The sequence below is a fragment of the Mastomys coucha genome, unplaced genomic scaffold, assembly GCF_008632895.1.
Source record: "Mastomys coucha isolate ucsf_1 unplaced genomic scaffold, UCSF_Mcou_1 pScaffold1, whole genome shotgun sequence".
Taxonomy (NCBI): Eukaryota; Metazoa; Chordata; class Mammalia; order Rodentia; family Muridae; genus Mastomys; species Mastomys coucha.
In genome coordinates, this window is record NW_022196891.1 from 23,828,252 (window position 1) to 23,850,899 (window position 22,648).

The following is a 22,648-nucleotide window of genomic DNA, read 5'->3' on the forward strand; positions in this document are numbered from 1 at the left end:
GATGTTTGTGTCCTAAGCAGCTTTCGTGCTTATGGTGGGAGAAGGATTCTTCTACTCCCGTGGATGACCTGCCCTTCATAATAGCAGGGGAATGTCAGAGAGCAGTCACTTCTTTCTTGAAGCAAAATGACCAAGTGGGGATTTGGTTTATAAAAAAAAAAATAAAGATAAAAGTCTTGGAAGGGGCCAGAGAGATGGCTTGACGATTAAGTTTCCAACATCCTCACTTGGTGGCTTACAACCATCGGCAACCCCAGCTCCATAGGATCCAGGGCCTCTAAAGACACCCTCACTCACGTATGCATACCTACACCTACACACACACACACACACACACACACACACACACACACACATGCGCATATACACACAGCCAGGCACCTTTAAAATGAAAATCCCCAAGGGACTTCTTTGCCTTGAGTGGTGAGAGAAGCCAGCTCTCCTGAAGTGTATCTTTTAATTAATGTATTTGTGTTATCATACAGACTACTAGGTTTCATTATGATAGCGTCAAAGTTAGGTTTTGATGGTTCTCCCCTCTTTTCTTCCTCATGCTTCTGTTTCCTTTTGTCCCTCCCATCCCCTACCCCACAGCCTCCTTTCTGCCTTCAGGTCCCCTGTGTCTGTTGCCCTTCCTCCACCCTCAGCATTTCTCCCCTCCAAGATCCCCTTTCCAGTTTCTTAGCCTGCACTCATATGCACATTCATTCTCTCTCTTTCTCTCTCTCTCTCTCTTTCTCTCTCTCTCTCTCTCAAACACACACACACACACACACACACACACAATACATGCACACACATACACAGAGACACTCACACATATACATTAAAAGTTAGGCTCTGTATTCGGGGGAAGATGTAGTATTTGTCTTTCTGAGTCTGCATGACCTCAGTACAGTAATATCCAGATCCACTTACTGGCCCACGATTTCCCTTTTCCCTCACAGCTGAATGGATGAAATCCCCTCATGTATGTATGCCCCGTTTTCGTTATCTATTCATGTGTTGATGGACATGTAATAAGCAGGGCCATGCAGGCGTCTCTGTGGTCCTGGGATAGAGTCCTGGGAGTGTTCGTGTAGCTGAAGGACAAAAGGGAGAGATTTGGGCAGAGCATGCACGACAGGAGACAGATGCACACTGGGGATACAGGAGGACCCCTGTGCTCTGAGGTGCAAAGCCCAGTGTGAATGTGTGGAGGAGAGGGTGCTATAGAAATGAAAGCTGGAGGTGCCGCTGGCGCCCCTTGGAGGACTGCATGGTGGTGACAGTCAGGTGAAGGAGTCAGCTCTGGGCTTTGGTCAGCAGTCTGGACTGGGCAGCCCTAAGTGCTTTGGGCTGGTGGTGCCTCTCCAGCCTGGATATATATGTCTAAGGTGTTGGTTCCATCCTGCACTGCAAGTCCGGAGATGACTTTCTGAGCTGCACATAAGAGCTTTTACAAGGCTTCGCTTTCCATTGTCCTAGGAGAGGAAAAAAAGGTGAAACAAAGTTGCAAATCTTGAAAAGTGCCCCCCCCCTTTGTCTTCTTGCCTCTGTTGTTACAGATAGGACCAAGGGAACTGTCACGTGAGGGCTAGGACTTTTGTGGGGTCTCCTGGGAAACCACCATAGTAGAGGAGAGTCCCTGAGCTTGAAGGAAAAATACATTGTTACTGCAGCAAGACCTGTAGGAGGAAGATAGGCTCCAGGACTTGTCTCAGGAGACCTTGCTCGCTCTCCAAGGATGCAGCTGGTCTGGTTTAGGGAAGGGCTGCTTGGCACCCTGGGAACCTAAAAATGGACCTCTCTGGGGACTTGGGGCATTTCCTGCTGTGTTGTGCTGGACGTTCAGCCACACAGTTCTGTCAAAGGGAGGCCAAGCTCTGGAGCACAGCAGCCCCCGTATGAAGAGACAGCCAGCATGGTGTGGCCTGTGTGTGTGTGTGTGGTGTATGTGTGTGTATGTGTGTGTGTGGTGTATGTGTGTGTATGTGCGTGCATATGTATGTGAGTGTGTGTGTGTATGTGTGTGCATATGTATGTGAGTACGTGTGTGTGTGTGTGTGTGTGTGTGTGTGGTGTGTATGTGTGTGTGAGGTGTATGTGTGTGTGAGTATGCATGTGTGTGTTGTATATATGTGTGTGTGTAGTGTGTGTGGTATGTGTGTGTATGTGTTTGCGTGTGGTGTATGTGAGTGCATGTGTGTGGGGTGTGTGTGTGTGTGTGTGTGTGTGTGTGAATATGGGGCCCACCCTTCTCCCTATTGTGGAGCCTTTTCTCCCACACTCGGCTTGAGGAAGGGATACATCTCAGGGCCCTTCTTACCTGGTGTTCAGAGCCTGCCATGGTCCTGTCTCTTATCACACCTGTGTCACCACGCCTTTTTCCTCTCAGGACAAGCCTGACAGACGTCATAGCACAGTGAACTAGCTCTCAGGAGTTCCCTGATGTTCTCACTCTTGTTCTGGGTCCTGGATGAGTGTTTTCAATGATCTGGCTTCGGTATCTTCTTCACTCCATCCTCGCTCATTCTCAGTTTCTGAGAAGACTGCCAGACCTCCAGAGGAGGGCTCTGAGGAGGTTCTCATCCTTCCTAATGTCAGACCACCTCACAGCATGAATGCATTGTTCTCGCAGGCCGTCCTCCTCACCGCGTGGACAGACAGCAAACATTCCTGGTCTCTGTGTCCATCCAGGCTTTGCCTAGCATATAGTAGGAGCTAGAAGTGAACAGTGGCACCCCATCCACTATTCTCACCACAGGTTCTGTGTCTGTGAGAATCACAGTCCTGTTTTTAGCAAGGCAGGAAGTGGAAGAAATTCCACGTAGGCTCCACATCCAGGATGCTCCAAGTACTTATTATGGGTGATCTTGATTTGGCAACTGTTTATTGTCAAAGACCCATAGAGACTGTTTCCATGTGGGTTGGGAGATGAGCCTGCTCCATGCCAGATGTGTGACTTTGGGCAAGCGATGAGCCTCAGGATGTAGTGGGTGTGACCTCCCTCAACTCGTAACACAGCTATAGGGATCAGAGGGGACGGCATTTATCCCCACACCAAACTGGTTGGGAAACGTTTCTTTAATTACTGGTCCTCCCCACACCAGCTTGGCTGAACCTCCATTAGTTACCTAGTAGTCGGGGCTCAAATGTTCAGCCTTTGGATTCTGTGAGTGCCCTAGTTTCTGTGGCTGTGAAAAACCACCGAGACCAAAAGCAACTTAGGGGAGGAGAGGATCAGCTACAGGTTACAGCCCATCATTGAAGGAACTGCACTTAGAAACTAAGAGGCTGCCTAGCATAGCATTCAGAAAGCTTTTGGTTTAAGCACTACCACATGCAAAAAATAAATAAATAAATAAATAAATAAATAAATAAAACAAAGAATTCAAAAAACCAAAACCAGACCAAAACAAAAACACCCCAAACTAAAAAAAACAAAACTGATATGGCGGTGCTCATTTGTCACCCCAGCACTAGAAGGCAGATGAGGAGTCCAGAGTCATCCTCCACAGCTACAAGCTACGGAGTGAGTTGAGGGCAACGTGGGCTACATGAGACCCTGTGTCGGGGAAAAAAGCCCATGAGTAAAGCAGTGTGACATTTCTCAGAGGTGTCTTCTCACTTGATATTAAAGCCAGCGACTGAGAGTAGATATCGCTGTACATATTTTATACTCCTGTGACCTGAAGATGGTGTGGATTTTTGTAGAAAATTGAGAGTGTATGAGGAAATATAGAGAATGAAAACTGTTAGAAAGCTTTAGTTCCAGATTCAGATCTTACCAGTGATAACAAAGTTTATGCTTCTTGCCCGACTTTCTTTTCTTTCCTTTAAGGGCTCATGTGTCTCGCTGAAGCCGGCCTAGAACTCTCCTCCAGTCTTCTAAAAATGCTGGTGTGTGTATGTGTGTCTGTCTGTCTGTCTGTCTGTCTGTCTGTGTGTATGCATATATGTATTTGTGTGTATAGACAAACGTATACATGTGCATGCTCCTTTTTAGAAATCAATGTGGTATTTATAGTCAACAGAAACCTTGTCTTGTGGTGTTTTTTCATGCTGTTAAGTCATTTGATAGCTACATCGTTATCGACCTCGTATGAGTTGCCCTTGGCAGTAAACACAGATGATCAGCAAAGCCAGTATCTGCCTAGTGATTCGGTCTAGCTTACAGATTGGATAATGTAACCCAGTCTTTCTCTTGCGGTGTTGGACTCTTTTCCAGCTCTCCCCCGGTATAAATAACAACTGTTCACACACACACACACACACACACACACACACACACACATGACTATAGTGTCTTTCCATGAAAAGGTCATTTTAAAATTAATTTTAAGACATGTAAGTGACGGGACTTGACATTCCCTCCCAGCAGCCAATGGCTGTAGGGGGCCCGAAGTTCATTCTCTTTTCATTAACACCTTCCTTTCTCATTAGTGCCCCTTCTTTGCCTGCTCTCTGCTGCTGTGAGTGAGGCTGCTCAGCAACTCTCTTGTCCATGATCTGTCTCTCGGGGCAGCCATGGCAGGAGGAGATTTGAGATAGGAGCCAAGCAGAGAAGGAAATTATCTTTGGCAGTTTGGATGTGAGTCCTTGGCTTATCGCATAGTCCCTTCTGTGGCATTGAAACATGGTTACTGTCCCTCACAGGTGGACTGCAAGCCTTGGCTTTGCCCAGAACCTTTGGCTGACTTTTACAGATCCTTCTTAAAATGGGACCTGGTGACCCATGCCACAGAGGGGTGTGTTGAGTCCTGCCTGGCTGGGTGTTAACTCTGCTTTTCTTTTGTTGTTGCCGTTCCTCCCCTCCCCTGTCACTCTGTGAGTGTGTGTGCATGTGCGTGTGTTAGGACTTATGTAAGTATGTGCCATGGCATACATGTGGAAGTCAGAGGACAGCCTTGGGAGATGTTCCGTTTCATCCTTGTTTGAGGCAGCATGTCTTGTTCTCAACCAGGCCAACTGGTTGAGCTTCCTAGGATTTTCTTGTCTTAGCCTCCTGTCCAGAAGCAGTAAGTGGGATCCAAAGAGTCATGCATGGCCCAGGGCAGATGGGGTCAGGGAAGGATATATCCCATATACAGCCTTTCCTGGTCATTTCTCAAATACCTATTGGTTTGATAAGAGAAGTCATGGTTTGCCATTCTCTCTGGAGCATCGAGGTCATGCACCCAAGAGCCCTAATCTACCGGCAGAGCCACTGTTTCTTCTGAGGGCCCTTCTTGGACACCAAGTTGACCTCAGTTGGCCTAATGTACCGCCCCTGTTCACAGAGGTATGGAGAGGCTCGGCCTTTCAGAACTCGGGATCCTGGTGGCCAGCATTAACCCGCACAAAGAAACGGCTATGCTAACTGCGTTGCCACTCTGTTCTTAGTTGAGCCTTCTTGCCCTTTCTGCCGTGTGCTGTCATGGCTTCCTGGAAATGAAAACTTCCAGATTCTCGGACGGTCCCCACTGTCGTCTAACTGATGTCGGCACTAACCAAAGAGGTCCTGGCTTGAAAAGCAGGGCATCCCTCCCCAGAGGGGTGCTCTGAAGGTTCTAAATCACCCACTCTCACCTTTGTTGCCTATAGTGAATTGTAGGAACATGGAAATTTTGTATAGTAATGTTGGGCTTCAGTTTTCCTCACCAAGGCTTTGGAAGTACAAAGACAAATGTAAAAGTTCATCAGTAATTAGAAACTGTAATCCTGCTGAGGACACATGTTACTGCTCCAACAACTGTAAAACACCATGATAAACATAAAAATATGCTAGAATTTGGAAGGAATATTCGTGTCCTCATTTTCTTATTAAACTCCATCAGAACTACTCCGCATCACACAGTGTCCTTAAGTAGATAGATTACCATTAAATACAACATAACCAAATATTCTGCTGTTTGCTTAAAGCTGCCGTGAAGCCGTTAGCCATTTTTACACCTTTTAAAAAGGCGAGAAATGCTTTTATCACCCAGGAAGCTATAATTTATGTGAGGACAATTGTTTGTTCTTATAGGTGATGTTGGATCTGTTTTGATAATGTGCTCATATAAAGCATATTCACTGAGGGCCGCAGTGTGCTGGGCACTGTGTGTGTTTGTCAAAATACAGGCTGGGCTTTGCATCCTCTTTGTGTAGTCTGTCCCCATCCCTACCCTGTCTGTCTGTCTGCCTGCCTGTCTGTCTGTCTCCCTCCCTCCTCTTCTTCCCTTCTTTCCCTCTTCTTCCTCTTTCCAATCTCTCTCATTTCTTGTTTGTTTAGTATCTCTTCACGTCCGTGTACCACAGTGTACGAGCCTATGGGGTTCAGAAAAGGATGTCAGATCTCTTGGAGTTTGAGTTATAGATGGTTGTGAGCTGCCCAGTGTGGGTGGGACAACCAAACTAGGCTTCCTCTGGAAGACTAGAATGTGCCCTTAACCATTGAGCCATCTAGCCCCGTCTCCTTTGTGCGTGTGTTTCTCATTAATAGTATCTTTAAATGGGACTGAACAGATGGCTCAGTTGGTAAAGCATTTTCCTCGAGTGTGTGAGGACCTGAGTTCAAATCCCCAGAACTCATGTTTGAAAAGAAAGCTAGACATAGCATCTTGCACCCATAAACCTAAGGGAGGTGAGACGCGAGGTGGAGCTAGGTGGATTCCTAGAAGCGCACTGGCCAGCAAGCCTAGCTTATGTGGCAGCTCCAGGCCAATGGGAGACTCTGTCTCAAACAGAACAGAAGAGTGGGGAAGGCTGCTGAATAACAGTGTCTGGGCTGCCCTCTGACCTCCAAATATGTGCTGTGCAACCCACACCAACATGTAGGCCATTTTTATTTATATATATTTGAAATCCTTGATGATACTGCTTTGAAATGGTGTCTTAGTGTTGCTTTAGTTGAAAATGAACTCTTTCTTCCTCATCTAGAGAGAGAACATGCCCACGCCAGTAGCGAGTCTAGAGATGCTGAGGGTTCTGGTAGCTTGATCTTCTGCCTCCACCCAGAGGCCAATCGATGCACAAAGCCAGGTTCTTACTAATCCTTTCTTCATGCATGTGTGTATCTTTGCACGTGTGTATACATGTGGATGAAGGCCACATACTTTAGGCTGGGTGTCTTCTTGTGTTGTTCTCTGCCATGTCCCTTGAACTAAGGTCTGTCAGTGAACTTGGAGCCCGCCCCCCCCACCCCCAACTAGGCTAGACCGGCTGGCCAGTGAGACAGGCAGGGGATCTGCCTGTCTTTGGGTGTTCTCACATGGTTCTGGGGGTCCAAACCTAGTTCCTCATACTTTATAAACTCAGCCAACTCCTCAGCCTTAAAAAAAAGTAAAAAAAAATAAATAAATAAACCAATAGAACAAACCCCTGAATCACCTGATTTATCTGGCAGTCTCCAACTCATCATCAGTACATTGCACAGTGGCATCTGCAACTCTCTGGTGTGGTTGCGATATGGCTTAGTGAGAAGACATGGCAGAGGCACAAGAGGCCTGACACATAGGTTCAGGAGCTGCAAGTTAGAAATGCTGGCAGACAGGTCCAGGGCGCTTCTGAAGAGGTGGCCTGTCTGTCCTACCCAGGCTGTCCCTTAGTTATCTGTCAATGAGAATAAAAGGCTATATAGTCCTTATATCCATAGGGTGAGTATATAGGATGCATTGAGTTAGCTAGGTAAAGTCAGTAGATCGAAGGAGGAGCATCAATTGGCCTTTCTCCATCTTCACATTCTTTCTTACACTGTGTCACAGAGTCACAGACCATTAATAGAGATAGAAGGTCACTCTTCATGATAATCAAGAGATATAGTTTTTGAATTTAGGGAGAATAGATTTTTTTTAATCTATGTATTTATTCCCTCTCTGTCTCCATCTCCATCTCCCCCCCCCCTCTCTGTGTGTGTGTGTGTGTGTTTGAGGATTCGAAGAGGTCAACATGTGCATCTTCCTCAGTGATATCCAGCCTTTTGTTTTGTTTCACCTGTCTGTCTGTCTGTCTGTTTTGAAGCAGGATATCTCACTGGACCTGGAGCTGGCCAGTAAGATGCAGGGATTTACTTATCACTGCTTCCCTAGCGCTGGTACCTGTGGGCATGTGCCACCATGCCCAGCTTTGTACTAGGATCTTAACTCGGGGTCTCAAGCTTGGAGAACAAGAAATTTTACATCTGAGCCATCTCCCAAGCCTGAACGTATCCTCTTAATGGATAGTGTGACTGTTTTGGGTTTTTTGTTTGTTTGTTTGTTTGTTTTTCTTTTTGTTTTGTTTTGTCCTACCTAGGATGTGTTCCACCATGGCTAACACCAATAACTCTATTAGGAGTCTGTTCTCTAGTCCCGTAGCTTTTAAAGCATGGTTCCAGAAGGCTCCCAGCCCTTATCCATATCAGCTCATCTTCCGTTCCCTTTCCCTGGAGGAGGAAGGGACCACCCCCTTTCCCCTTTCCTCTCGCTGTTGTGTTTGCAGCAGTGGCTCTGGTGGCTGGGGCCTCCGCTCATGTAAGTTTACAGCATCCATTCTCACTCTGGCATTAAGAGCGTGTAAAACCTTTCCTCACATATGCTCTTAATATCCAGAGGGTGGCTGCGATGAATACACAGGTTTAGAGTTTATCTTTATTCTGTGGCTTCTCTAGTGAAGGGGATTGTGCCCCTAGGCTTTATCCAGCAATGTCTGGACTCCTTTGTATGTTGTTGCTGTAGGGCCTCCTCACTGCCTCGTATCCCATAATGCAGGGAGCTCCCCACACTGAATGTTCTATAGACTTCCCACGTTCGTTATACGCTCATGCATCTGTTCCAAGGAGCTTGTTTCTTGACCCGGGTGAAGTTTGGTGGAAATGTCCGACAGTCCAGCATCTAAGAAAGGGACCCCACTCTCTCAGTGTAAGCACCCCAAGAGAATGTCCTTACCCTTGAGAAAACAATCTCCTCCTTCCTAGTTTAATAAGTATTGGTGAACAATGACGGCTCTGGTTGTCTCCCCAGATCTGATTACAGTTACTGTCACGTTCTCTAGCGTGGTGTGAATGTGGAATTGTACCCATCAATAATCAACACCCCTTTTTTAAAAATTGAATTGTCCAGGAATATATGAGGGAAGTGTTCTTCAGTTGTTAGCTCCTGGGGGAGGGAAAATCATTCTCCTATGAGAGTATGTATAGCCATTGTAGGTAGGCAGCCTCACACCCATGTGCATATGGGCACCACTAATTGGACATAGTGGTCTATCAGAAAAAAGGATGGAGAGGAGAGAGAGAGAGGAGAGAGAGAGAGGGGGAGGAGAGAGAGAAGGAGGAGAGAGAGAAGAGAGAGACATGAAGTTGTATTAGGGGATACAACCTAAAGAGTTGGAGAGGGGAAGTGTTTGTGAATGTGGTCATATGTCATTGTGTACATAAATGAAATCCTAAAAGAATAAGAAAAATCTTGAGGCCCAAGGATGTGGTTCATTTGGTAGGGGGCTTGCCTAGCCGCATCCAACCCCAGTTACACATAGAACCGGGTGAGATGGCACACACCTGTAATCTCAGCACTCAGATGGATCAGGAGTTCGAGGTCATTGTTGTCTATGTAGTAAGTTCAAGACCAGCCTGGAGTTCCTTAGACCCTATAGCAAATAGGAAATTAAAAAAAAATAAATAAATAAAGGTCAGAATAGAATTTGCTAAAGAGTAAAAATATCAGTGAGCTTCATTCTGAAGCTGCTTCGAGGCTGGGCTACACCTTGAGATCATGTCTATATGTCATTAGCCGCAGCACTGTATGGGAGAGGGATCCCTGTAGTGCTGAGGTGGCATGGGTCATGGCAAAGGTTCCTCTCTCTGGACCTGTGTCTGGAAATAATCTTACAGCCTCACTTTCACACAAACTGGCTTGTTTGCTGGAGTCTGGCCCTGATTGGAGGCGATTCCTGTTATCGCCGAGATGTGCTCATTTTAGGGGAACTCAGCCACTTCAGAAACATTTAACAACTTCTGTGGCTTGTTTGTGGTACTGAGGAGGGTACCCACACACACGTGTGTGAGTGAGTAGATCAGAGGACCTTTCTTTATCTTTCTCTGTTGGGGAAAGGTAGAAACTGAGCCCAAAGCCATGCTGGCCACCAGCAAGCCAACAGTCCTCTCACTTTCCGCTCTAGCCCCTCTCCTCCCTAATTCAGAGGTCACGCGGCTTTTTCCATGAGTGTTAGGGATCTGACCTCAGGCCTTCGTGCTTATGCAGGAAGTGGTATTAGACATTGGGTGATCTCACCTGCCTCTGTCCAACTTTTTTACATTGTAGTTCAAAACATTTTCATCTACAGAGTTCATGCTCAAGACACCCATGTGATAAAGTTTCCAAAGAAAATGCTGCAAAAAATATCTCCCAAGAAACCCTGTCTCGAAAAACAAACAAACAAAAGGAAACAAAACAAAACCAAAAAAAACCTCTCTCAATGTTTTAATTTATGAGTTAGCATTGGGCTAGTTTCATACACATCCTGGGTGCACACAAGCCACAGGTTGGCCATATATGGCAGAACCTGCCGAAGTTTTCACTTTTTTTTTTTTTCCTTCCACAGATCTGAAGAAAACGCTTGCTGTGTTACTGGATAACATCCTACAGCGCATCGGCAAGCTCGAGTCGAAGGTGGACAATCTCGTCAATGGCACAGGAGCGAATTCCACCAACTCCACCACGGCTGTCCCCAGCCTGGTATCGCTTGAAAAAATTAATGTGGCAGGTAAGGATGGCAGTTCCCTGCCCAGCTATGGGATTGAACCCTTCCTAAAACCACAGCACCAAGGTTCCTATACAATAAAAAAATTGTACAATAAAAATTCCATGAACTTGGAGTGACTGTTGGAAGGGCAAGCTTTACATTTATTTTTTAATAATAAATATTGGGACTCGCCGGGCGGTGGTGGCGCACGCCTTTAATCTCAGCACTTGGGAGGCAGAGGCAGGTGGATTTCTGAGTTCGAGGCCAGCCTGGTCTACAGAGTGAGTTCCAGGACAGCCAGGGCTACACAGAGAAACCCTGTCTTGAAAAACCAAAAAAAAAAAAAAAAAAATTGGGACTCTTCTATGATTTTCTCAGAATGACTGGTGGATTCTCTGACACCCATGCAGATAAAGAGCTCCTAGAATCGAGTTGTGCTGAAGAGGCTCAGAACGTAGACGAAGTGAAACGCAGCGGTTATCAGGAAAGCTCCCACCAGAGCAGTTCCCTCCCTTCCCAACTCCTGTCAGATGCACAAGCCTGCCCGCTGTTAGTTAGGTGTGGGCATGCACTCCTGTAATCCCAGCATGGGAGAGCTGAGGACACTGAGAAGCTCAAGGTCATCCTCAGCTACTCAGTGAGTCTGAGGCCTCCTGGGCTGTGAAAGGAAACCAAGCTAGGCAGTAGTGAGGCACGCCTTTAATCCCAGCACTTGGGAGGCAGGCGGATTTCTGAGTTCAGGGACAGCCAGGGCTACACAGAGAAATTCTGTCTCGAACCCCCCCCCCAAAAAAGGAAACTAAAACACAGAAGAGAAAGCTGGAAGAATTCTAAATTCTAACAGACGATAAGGTAGTGCTGTTTTAGAACACAGAGCATGAAAGCAAGCCTCGGTGGCTGCAGGCAGATACAAATGAATGATTAAACTCATATAAAAAAGGGAAAAAAATTAGAAGAATGTAAAATAATTTCTCATTACACATATTTTACTCTGGCAAGCTGGGAGGAGGCGTAAAGCAGGCAAGAGGATCGGGCATCGAAGGTCACTGTCTGTGGCCCAGCCTGGGCTCTATGAGAGTCTGTCTCAAGAAATAAAAATAAATGCTAGGTAGCCAACATGATGGATAGGAACCCCAAGGTCCCGGAAGTTAAGGCGACTTGCCGTTCATTGCCTGTGGTAGCTTTTCCCCCTGCCTTGCTAAAGCACCTTTGCCACTGCACAAAATGCCTCTGTGTACATGTGGAGCACCAGACGAGGTGGAAAAGCCTTTCTAGCCAGGCGCCATCAACACTCGAACATTGCTATGTGATTTCCACAGGGATGCATCCTGCCTGGCCCCCTCTTCATATTGGGATCTCAGACAAGAGAAGGAAGTGGCTAAAAGCACACCCTGAATTTATACCAGAGGCTTATCCACAGCCTGCATTGGGTCCACCTTCAGATCAAAACACCTTGGAGTCCGCTCCTGCCCTGTTAGTGTGTGAGCCCTAATTCCTCAAAGGGATGACTGTGGTACCTACCGCAAGTCATGCTAGATGGCGGGGCACTTACAATAAGTGCTTGTGAACAAGCTGTCTGGACTTTCCACACGTGACATTCCCTACCTGTGATTAGAAGATAAACTTAGGGGCTGGAGAGACGAATGGCTCAGCTCTTAAAGAGTACTGTTGCTCTTCCAGAGGACCAAGGTTTAATCCCCAGCACCCATGTGATGGCGCACAACAGCCTGATGCCCTCTGATGGCCTCCTGAGGCATCAGGCACACACATGGCTCACAGACATACATGCAGGCCAAATGCCCCCATCCCCATATATGCGTGTATATATCTATATATGCGTTTATTTATTTGTTTGTTTGTTTGTAAGATGAAGTTAAGTAGCTATGTTACGTTTGAGTTTTTAAAGATCTACCTTTATGGGGCTGGGATGCAGCTCAGTTGTCAGAGTACTTGGCTGTCATCAGGAAGCCCTGGCTTCTGTCCCCAGCACCACCTAAAACAGGGAGCGGCAGTGCACACCAACCTCCCTGCACTTGTATTTAGGAGGAACAAGTAGTGTGATCTGAAAGTCAAGGTTATCCGCAGCTACACAGCCAGTTCCAGGCCACCCTGGGATATGATCAGCAAGAAAACCAATACATAAAGGCTCTTCCTCTCCCCTCTTTTCTTGTGACATGGACCTAGAAGTGGGAGGGACTTTTCTCTCCCCTTTCCTACCTTTCCTAGTGTCAAAACAGTGAATGCTTCGCATTAAGCAAGCTGGGTGAATTACCTTTCTCTTTGGCTTTTTGCCATTGTGCAGGTTTTAATTCACAAACTATATTTTGAATAAGCCCAGTATCCCACCAAAGTGTTAAAAATAACTTTTAATTACAACACAGAGACGGTGTCATCTGGGCCATAAATCCTGTCTTCCCTGCCATTTCCAGCAGTTTCTGTAATTAGACAAGGAAACCTCCCACTGTGTTGAGCTGCTTATTAATAAGTGGGCGCTGTGCCTCTCCAGGCTCCGCTCTCAATGCCCACTCCCACGGGGGATGCTTGTGGAGAGCTCCTGGCCGACTTCATCATGGATATGTGTTATCTGATTTGAAAGATGGAATGGTGTCTCTTCCTCTTCCTCTTCCTCCCCACCTCCCATTGTGTGTGTGTGTGTGTGTGTGTGTGTGTGTGTGTGCATGTGTGTGTGTACAGATATGTGCTACTTACTCTTTTGCATGCATGTAGAAGTTCGGAGCCAACATTGGATGCCTTCCTCAATTGCTTTCAGTTTCATTTGAGACAGGGTCTCTCATTGGACAGATGACTGATTTGGCTGTCCTGATTGGCCCCAAGTTTCTCCCTGTCCCTGCCTACCCAGCTCTGAGACTACAGGTGTACTCTATTGTGAATATGAAGTCCTTGTGGGCTTGAGACAAACACTTTACCTACTGAGTCATTTTCTAAGCCCCCAGTATGGTTTTCTTTCTGTTTTTAAGTTTGTTGTTCTATGGTCAGCCTACGATCTGGCTAGACTTTTATGTCATCACTCTCTTCTCCCTCTTGTGTGACCCTGTGGCCCTTAGCTGTCCAAGTTTGCACCCAGGCTACAGGGAGAGGCTGCTTTTCCTGAGTATCAGATTCCAGGGCACAGCATCACGGGTGAACTCAGGAACGTCATGATGTAAATGCTTTCAGATGGGATGCTTGCTGGACCTGGGTACTGTGTGACTCTTACTCGACTAACAAGGGTCTGAGGGAAGGGCTCATTCTGGAAGCTAGTGACTCAGATTGCAGCATCTTTAAATGTGACACCATGGATGTGCTCCCAATATTTAGTGAATTTAATATAAAACTTGAGTCCTAGTCAGGACTCAAGTTCACTTCCTAGGTCACATGGGGTCACTCATAACCACCTGTAACCCCAGTTCTAGGGGACCTGGTGCTGCCTTCTCATCTCTGTGAGCATCTGCACCCAAGCGTACATACTCACATATACATAATTTTAAAAAAGGAAAAAATCAGTTTGATGTTGATTTTTTTTTTTTTTTAAATTTAAGAAATAGTGAATTCAGGATCAGAGTTATTTTGTTTTGAGATAGGCTGTGTATTAGCTGCTTTCCTGATGCTTTGATAAAACGCCATGACCAAGACACCTTAGAGAAGGAGGGGTTCGTTTAGCTTGCCAGTCAGAGACATAGGGGTCCATAGTGGCAGGGGAGAGTGACAGCCAGCTTGGGGGTGGAGCAGAAGCTGCGGGCTCAGGTCTGGAGTTAGAGCAAGAGATAGACTGAGTTCCCTAGAAGTAGCTCTAGTCCTTAAACTCTCAAGGCCTGTCCCCACTGACATACTTCCTCCAGCAAGACCACACCTTCTCAACCTCCCCAAACAGTGCCATCAACTGGAGATCAAGTATCCCAATGCCAGAGACTATTAAGGACAACCCACCCTCATGTTTCCTAAGCTGGTCTCATGCAGCCAAGACTCTGAGCAGCACCTCTCTCTCTCCCTCCCTCACCCTCTCTTTCCTTCCTTCCTTCCTTCCTTTATCTGTCTGTCTGTCTGTCTATCTGTCTATCTAGGTTTTTAAGGTAGGGTTTTTCTCTGTAGCCCTGGCTGTCCTAGAACTCACTCTGTAGACCAGACTGGCCTTGAACTCTCAGGGATCCAACTGAGTTACTACCTCACAAATACTGGGATTAAAGGTGTGTGCCACCACACCGACAATTCTGAACTTCTAGTCCTCATGCCTCCACTTCCCAGTGGTAGGATTATAGACTTGAGGTACCACACCAAGCTTATGGGATGCTGGGGATGCAACCCAGGGTTTTGTATACACTGGGTCAACACTCCACTAACTGAGCCACGTCCCTAGCCCACAAATTACATTTTTAATAATCAACCCCATGTTTCCTGCCTCCGTGTCCACACGTTTAGGTACACTGCAAACTTTCAGTGTTCTTACTGGATAATTAGGCAAAGAGTATACACCTATAAAATAGCAATGTGATGGTGTCATGAGGTAGGATGACTAGGGAGGGATTCTACATGAAGTTACACTCTGGAGCTGGTTAGGATTAGGGACTAGGAACCTGGAAGAGAAGCTTCCTAGAAATGGATGGTGACCTCAAGAAAATGGGGAGAGAAAGAAGAAGCTAAGAGCAACTGTGCGGCTGGTGCCTGTCACTCTCCTGTTCTTGCAGGACCCATACTCTGACTTAATCTTCTTTGTATTTGAGTACTTGAGAACCCACCCTCATGTTTCCTACTTTGAGATGTCTTACTGAGTTTAAGTATTTGGGAATGGGAAGAGCCCTTGGTATCACGGTGTCCACAAGGCCACTTATGCCCTCTGTGTCAAATACTTAATCACCGCTGTGTCAAAGTAGTTGACCAAAAACAAACAAAAACACAAACAAAAACAAAACAAAAACTTAAGTGGGGCTCACAGTTTGCGGGCACAGTCCATCATGGCAGGAAAGGACAGCAGCAGAGCGTGAAGCAGCTGGTCACATGATATCCACAGTCAGGAAGCAGAGGGAGATGGATGCTGAGGCAGCTGGTCACATTGTATCCACAGTCAGGAAGCAGAGGGAAATGGATGCTGATGCAGCTGGTCACATTGTATCCACATTCAGGAAGCAGAGGGAGATGGATGCTACTGCTCAACCTGGCTTTTTCTTTGTGTACTCTAGGAGCCCCCGTTAGTGGGTGGTACTACTCCCCCGGGGAGGTCTCACTTAACCCAGTCTGGAAACTCCCCTATAGGCATGCAGGAGCTCGCCTCCCGGAGACTCTAGAGCCTGTCAAGTTGACAATCGAGATTGAGTTCATACCCTTCCAAGAGCTCACAGGAAAGAGATTATTTATTCTTTATCCACCCACCCCCCCTTACCATCTGTAAGACATCACATAAGGCCAAGTCTATGGCTTAATTACTTTTGTATTATTGTAATAAGACACCTTGACCAAGGCAAGTTAAAAAGTTAAGTACTTAATTTGGGAATAACCATTTCAGAGCATTAGAGTTCATGAGTATCTTGAAGGGGGAGCTTGGCAGTCGACAGGAAGGCATAGTGCGGGTATAGTGCGGGTAGTCACTAAGAGCTTACATTTCAATCCACAAACAGAAGGTTGTGAGAGCTAACTGAGAATCTCCCTACAGAGAATGCCATGAACTTTTGAAGCCTCAAAGCTTGTGGAGTGGAAGTGACACACTTCCTCCACCAGGCCATATCCTTCATCCTTCCAAACAGTTTCACCAACTGGGACCAAATATTCACACCTATATCACCTTTGGGGCCATTCTTATTCAAATCACTACAGTCTACAACAGAGAGGTTGCCATTTTCTGAAAGGTCCTGGAAAAGGAAAGCTGAGCTTCCTAGACTATTAGCCTTTCTGATAGAGAGGTTCCCTCTGTATTGGCGTCCGCTGCTCTAGCGGCCAGTGATGTGGCCCCTCCCTCCGTGCACAGATGCATCTTTTCTTAGGAGTGCACATGGATTTGCTGGATGTTCTGCTTCCCTTCCCCTGATGCTGGAGGCTCCCTTGTGCCTTGTCAGTTAGCCAGTACATGAGTTTTGGTCTGTCTGTTTGTTTTGTAACTGCCTCCCATGTCTACAGACAGACAGTCTAGAGGAGGATGAGAAGCACCACATTAATAACTCTCCACCATGAGCAGCCCGCCGTTGCTTTTGCTGCTTCATGGCTGGGCTGTTGGTCCTCAGAACCCTTTTGTCATCTCAACAGTGGCTCGAGAGCTGTGAGAGAGTTCATTTTTATGGGGTTCCAACCCGACTTAAGTGAGGTTTTTCTTTCTTCCTTCCGGCATGAAGACATGTGGTAATGGCTCGGAAATGCTCTCCCTGGCGTGCCTTCACAGCTTACTCAGCTCACTGATGTTTCTGATTGCTTACTGTTGTGTCTTATTGCTTGCTGATCTATCTTCTGGTTGACTGTAAACGGCTTCTAAATTGGGCACCGTAGCAGTTGAAAGAGTGTTCCCTGAATTTATTTATTTTTTTTTAAAGAAGGAACAGCCGTGTGTATGTGTGTGTGTGTGTGAGTGTGTGTGGGGGGTATGTATCCCTTTCTTGATCTGTATGGTTGTATTCTCTGTGACTTTTTTCTAAAGTGACTTTTCCCCACAAATGTATCACCCTTGTTGTTTTGTTGTTGTTCTGTCAGAGTTAATATGTCCTTAGGGAAATTTAGGTAGAAAATGAACTTTATTAAAATAAAAAATTCACATTTGCAAACCCTATTTATTTTGTTGGAGAGGAAGGAAATGAAAAAACAGATCACAAAAGTCCTTTCCTTCCACTCAATCACAGAGTAAGTTAATTTACCCAGACCTAGGCTCTGCAAGGGCTTGAATGCTCCCTTGTCAGGTTTCTGCCTCCATGGGACCAGAGGAGCCATGCTGAGTGTCCCAGCCAGTTCAGGGTCCTCCCACTACAAACAAATGAGGCTTTGGCTTTCAGAAAGACTTATATCAGGGTAGGAAAAAATGGCTCAATTGGAAAAGGGCTTGCTTTGCAAACTCAAGGACCTGAGTCTGATCCCTGAAACCCATCCTACAAAAGCTCAAGTGTGATAGTGTATGTGCTGAGGGGGTGGAAGCATGCAGGTCCATACATACATACGCACACACGCGCGCACACACACACAGACACACTCATGTATATACCACACACATACACATGTTCACACACGTATATATGCACACAAACACAAGCATATGCACACACAAATATACATTCACACATACATGCACACACATACCATGCCTCCAAAAAAAGAATTTCTTTCTCTAGCTTTGTTAAGTTTTAGGGTCATGTACAAGGTGATGGGTTTCACCAGGGCATCTTCATTCATGCGCCTGCTCGGTTGTACTGAGTTGGATGTTCCACTTTTTATATGTATTTTGACTCTCTCTAGCTTTGGAAAGCGATGTAAGTGATGGTGTACGGAGCATTGGCTAGGTAGGCCTTTCGGGGACAGGCTGAGGGTGGGCAGTCAGTGTAGATACACGATTGTGTCTGTGCTTCCTCCTGAGGATGGGAGCTCTTCACTCTCACCACGCAGCCATGGTCCAAGCCTGACTTCCGCTCGCAAGATGAACTCCTCGCCAGGTCTGTTCTCCGTGCCGCCTGATGGCGAGTTGCTAGGAGGCGGGACTTTCCCTTTCTCAGATGGCAGTAGGTGCCACTCACCAGAGATAACTCCCTGTCTTGTTGCTTGTGACTGAGCTTGGCATCAGCGATTCAATACTGGGGACCCTCCACCAAGCATGATAGTTGTACCTCTAGACTGTAACATCCTAGAAGAGAGGACACCACAAAGCCCTCTGCAACAAGTGTGAGCGTGTGCACACATATATTTGTCTACATCACCGGATTAGTTACTTTTCTCATTTGGCAAAACAACTAAAATGACTTAGGAGGGGAGGGAGAGGGAGGGGTTTATTTTGGCTCACTGCTTGGGAGTTCCTGGTGGGGAAGCCTTGTAGCAAGAGCACAAGGAGGCTGCTCCCACTGCATCCAGTCAGGAAATGTATGCTGGTGTTCAGCTTGCTGGCGCTCACTCAGCTCTCTTTCTCTTTTATCTTCAGTCCAGAATCCTGGCCCGGGACTGCGCTGCCCACATTTATTTAGCCTGGCCCTTCCCACTTCAAACTTCCTCGTTGACATGCCCAGACGCTTGTCTTCTAGATGGTTCTACATCCCATCAAGTTGGCAGGGAATTTTAACCACAGTGCTCACATTAGCAATAACCATTTGCTCCCATACAGAAGCTGAGCGAGTGGCTGCTGTCAACTGACTGTCCCATAAAAGCAAAAGAATGTAACAGCAGCGTGCATGTTGTATTATATTCACTACAGCTGCATGGACACTTGGGCAACACCCTCACCAGAATCCGGTGTTCAGGCGCAGCTCGTTGGCTTTTTCGGTATTTAATCTAACTTTATTCTTAGGCAGCCCTCCATTTCTCAGATCACATTTGCCACAAACATTGAAGTTTCCAGTCCTTGGGAAGGGCAGTGTGTTTGAACCTCGATGTTGTTCTGAAAAACAATCACCATAATTATTGTTCTTACCATTTGAAAATTGGAAAAGGTCCCCGCTGAGTTCTAGAACTTGCCTTTAGCAGTGTAATTCCCCCGCTCTGTGCTGCTAATGGACCTTGAAATTAAGTTACACCTGTGCTCCCTTCTTGTTTGAGAGCCGTGCTATGGTTAAAGTAGTACCAAAAGTGAACCAGCTCCCCGCCTAGGCTGCTGCTCACCAGGTCACTTTCTCAGGGTCAGGGATTGGCCAGGAGAGTGCTCCCTGCTCCATGCTGTGTCTGTTCAGGCCAGGTAGGATTACAGGGTGTTTTCTTTTTAATTCAAGCACAGCAGCACAGCGTGAACTTGCTCCACTGTGGCTTTCTGTTTGGTCCTTTGCAAGGCAGGCAGCAGTCAGGGCTTGAAGACAGGTCAGTAGGTCGTCAGTGCAGAAAGGTGTGTGATGTTGGTGTGTTTTTTTCTTTACGAGGATGTTATGATTTTAATCATAAAGAACTAAAAACACATAGCTGGGGGGTAGCTCAATTAAGGGCTGCATAGGGCCTTGACTTTGATCCTTAGAACTTATGTTAAAGTGTCGGCCGCCTTACCCGTCCAGTTAGAAGTAAGGAGGCAAACACCAAGCCCTTCTCCATGCAGTTTAATCAGGAACCTTCATTTTTACTTCTTCTTACTAGCTAGTTTCTTTTATATTCTTCTATATCGTCTTCTTACATCTTACTTATTACTACTTACATCTTATTAGTTACATACTTATTCCTAATTCTACATCTTACATCTATCCTTACATCTTACTTCTATATCTACATCTTCTCTCCTATCCCATTACCAGCCCCAATTCTACATACTTACTCCTAAATCTTACATAACCCATCACCAGCCCTAATGCTACATACTTACTCACTACTACTTATATTCTCTCTCCAGCCCCCAGCCCTTGTGGGTTAAATACTTTCCCTGGTCCCAATCAGCATCAGCTACGTAGCAAAGCATAATAGGCTACGAGAAATCATGCCAGCTTGCATCATAAACTAGAGGCACACAGCTTTTCCAACTAAGGCTTGTTTATCTCAATGCTCTCTGCTCTGGCCGGAGACCAGGTGTTCAATATATATGTATAGGGTGGCAGCTGCGGCTCCCCACATTAAGGAAAAGAATGAAAGAGAAAAAAGAAGGAAGGAAGGAAAGAAAGAAAGAAAAGAAACCAGGCATATTTGTATACACTTGTGATTCCGTTTCTGGGGAATGAGACCAGAAGGGAGCTAGGTACCCAGGGCTCTCTAGTCAGCCAGGCTACCCTACTTGGCCAGCTCCAGGTCAGTCTAAAAAGCAATATGGGCTGGGGAGATGGCTCAGTGGCTAAGAACGATTGCTGCACAAACACAAGGACTCAAGTTCAAATCTCCAGGGCTCATGTAGAAAGCCAGGCATGGTGAGCCCGTGCCTGTCACTTCAGTACTATGACAGTAGATACAGGAAGATAGCTGGGGCTTGGCTGCCCACTAGCCTAACTCCAGGTTCAGTGACAGACCCTGTCTCAAGGGAATAAGCTGGATAGTGAGAGAACACTACTGTCCTCAAACACACATATGCCACACACGTGTTCATGGTCTTGAACATCCACACACATATGCCACATACATGTTCATGGCCACACACATCTACACAATATGCCACACATGTGTTCCTGGCCATATACATCCATATGCATATACCGCACACATGTTCATGGTCACGCACATCCATGCACATGCCACACACGTGTTCATGGACACACGCACATAGGCCACTGCCACCACCACCACCCTGATAGATAATAAACCCTAAAGAAATAAACTTCCAGGTGAAGTTTTTTTCTTTGAGGTCCACAAACATGTGAGCAAAAAGGCCTGATCACTTGTTAGCATCTTCGCCAGTGCCACAGGCATCAGGGGCCATTGTTGGTGAGATTCTCACTTGGTGTTGGTCAAGGGGGTTTTGATTCTTATCATTAAAATGAGGTCTGCAGTTCAGGTGAAGCGCTTACTGCTGACCCTCGGGGCCCTGTGTCTGCAGCAGTGACTCTCAGCTCTGGGCAGCTTCACACCCCCAGGGAACACTTGGCACTAGTCGGATTCGGCTGTGGTTGTCACAGCCGAGAGGCCCTATTTATATCTTACAGAGAGAGAGAGAGAGAGAGAGAGAGAGAGAGAGAGAGAGAGAGAGAGAGAGAGAGAGAGAGAAAGACTGCCTAACAGGCTCTGCCATCCAGAGCAGCCCACACAACAAAGGATTCTCCAGCCTCAAATGTCAGCCATGCTGTGCCAAGCAACCCCAGTCTCCCAGTGTTTCACTGCAATCTGATGGTCAGGGAAGATGGATGTCCAGTTCTGGGCCGGCAAGATGGCTCAGTAGTGACCAGCATTCAGTCCCTGAAGCCCAGTTAAAAGTGATAAGAGAGAACCAATTCCACAAACTTGAAAATGGGATATGGGTACTGCTGCACACATACAGTGTTTTACACACACACACATTCTCTCCCTATCATCATCATCATCATCATCATCATCAATAGGGGCTGGAGAGATGGCTCAGTGGTTCAAAGCACCTACTACCTGAATTTGGTTCCCGACACCCACATCAGGTGGCTCACAGTCAGTTGCCTCTAGGTCCAGAGGACTCGGCATCGTCCTTAGGCTTCTGCCCCTGCACTCTTTGCACACCCTTACTCCCCATGTATGCATAATTAAAAGCTAGGATTTTTTTTTTAAACCAACCATAGTGATGGATAGCAGTATAGGCAGGTGCCTGGTTGCAGTGTTGCTTGCACTGGAAAGACATGACTGTATTCTTCCAGCACGCCAGCTTGTTGGCGGTGCTCCCCTCACCCTTTCCCTGCTCAGCTTCACAACTGGCCTTTGAGACCTCCAGCGAAACAGATTACATTCTAAACTTCCAGTGCTTATTTTGGAATCCTGACCTTAACGCCTTCCCTGGCCCACAACCAGTGCAGTTTTGGCAGCGAACGTTGTGCTTTCTGCTTATATGAAAGGTAATTATGTCTTTTCATAAAAGAGCCACTGATTCGGAATAACCGTGGCACAAAGTACTGTGAAACAATGGATTAAATTGCAGAATGTTGGAGAGAAGAAAACCCGTTTTATTAATCTGAAGCAGAGTGTATATATAATTATCAAGATATGAGAGGGTACATTTAATGACTCAGGGAAAACAAATTATGCCCCCAAAGATCAACTTTATAGCATGAAGTTCCCTCCCCAGCATACTTAGGGCACCTGGAGAAGATGAACCACGAGGATAGGTTGGAGGTGCCCATGAAAAGCGTTCTGAGTGCAGCTCTGAAGTGTCTGCTTTGTTTTGGCTGAAGAGGAAGGCTTCCGGCTCCAAGCTCCAGGGGAAAGGGATGAGCTATGAGGCTATGAGGCTGGGCAGTGGTGG

General features: G+C 46.4%; 1 protein-coding gene across 8 annotated transcripts in view; it reads left to right on the top strand.

Annotated features, from left to right (window-relative positions):
* Mgat5 (alpha-1,6-mannosylglycoprotein 6-beta-N-acetylglucosaminyltransferase) overlaps positions 1-22,648 on the top strand; it is a 293,646-nt gene that overhangs the window by 114,567 nt on the left and 156,431 nt on the right. For all 8 annotated transcript variants that reach the window (XM_031380981.1, XM_031380977.1, XM_031380967.1 and 5 more), the window contains one exon: positions 10,519-10,680. In XM_031380981.1, coding sequence (XP_031236841.1) covers positions 10,519-10,680 — 162 coding nt within the window. The remainder of the gene's footprint in view (positions 1-10,518; positions 10,681-22,648) is intronic.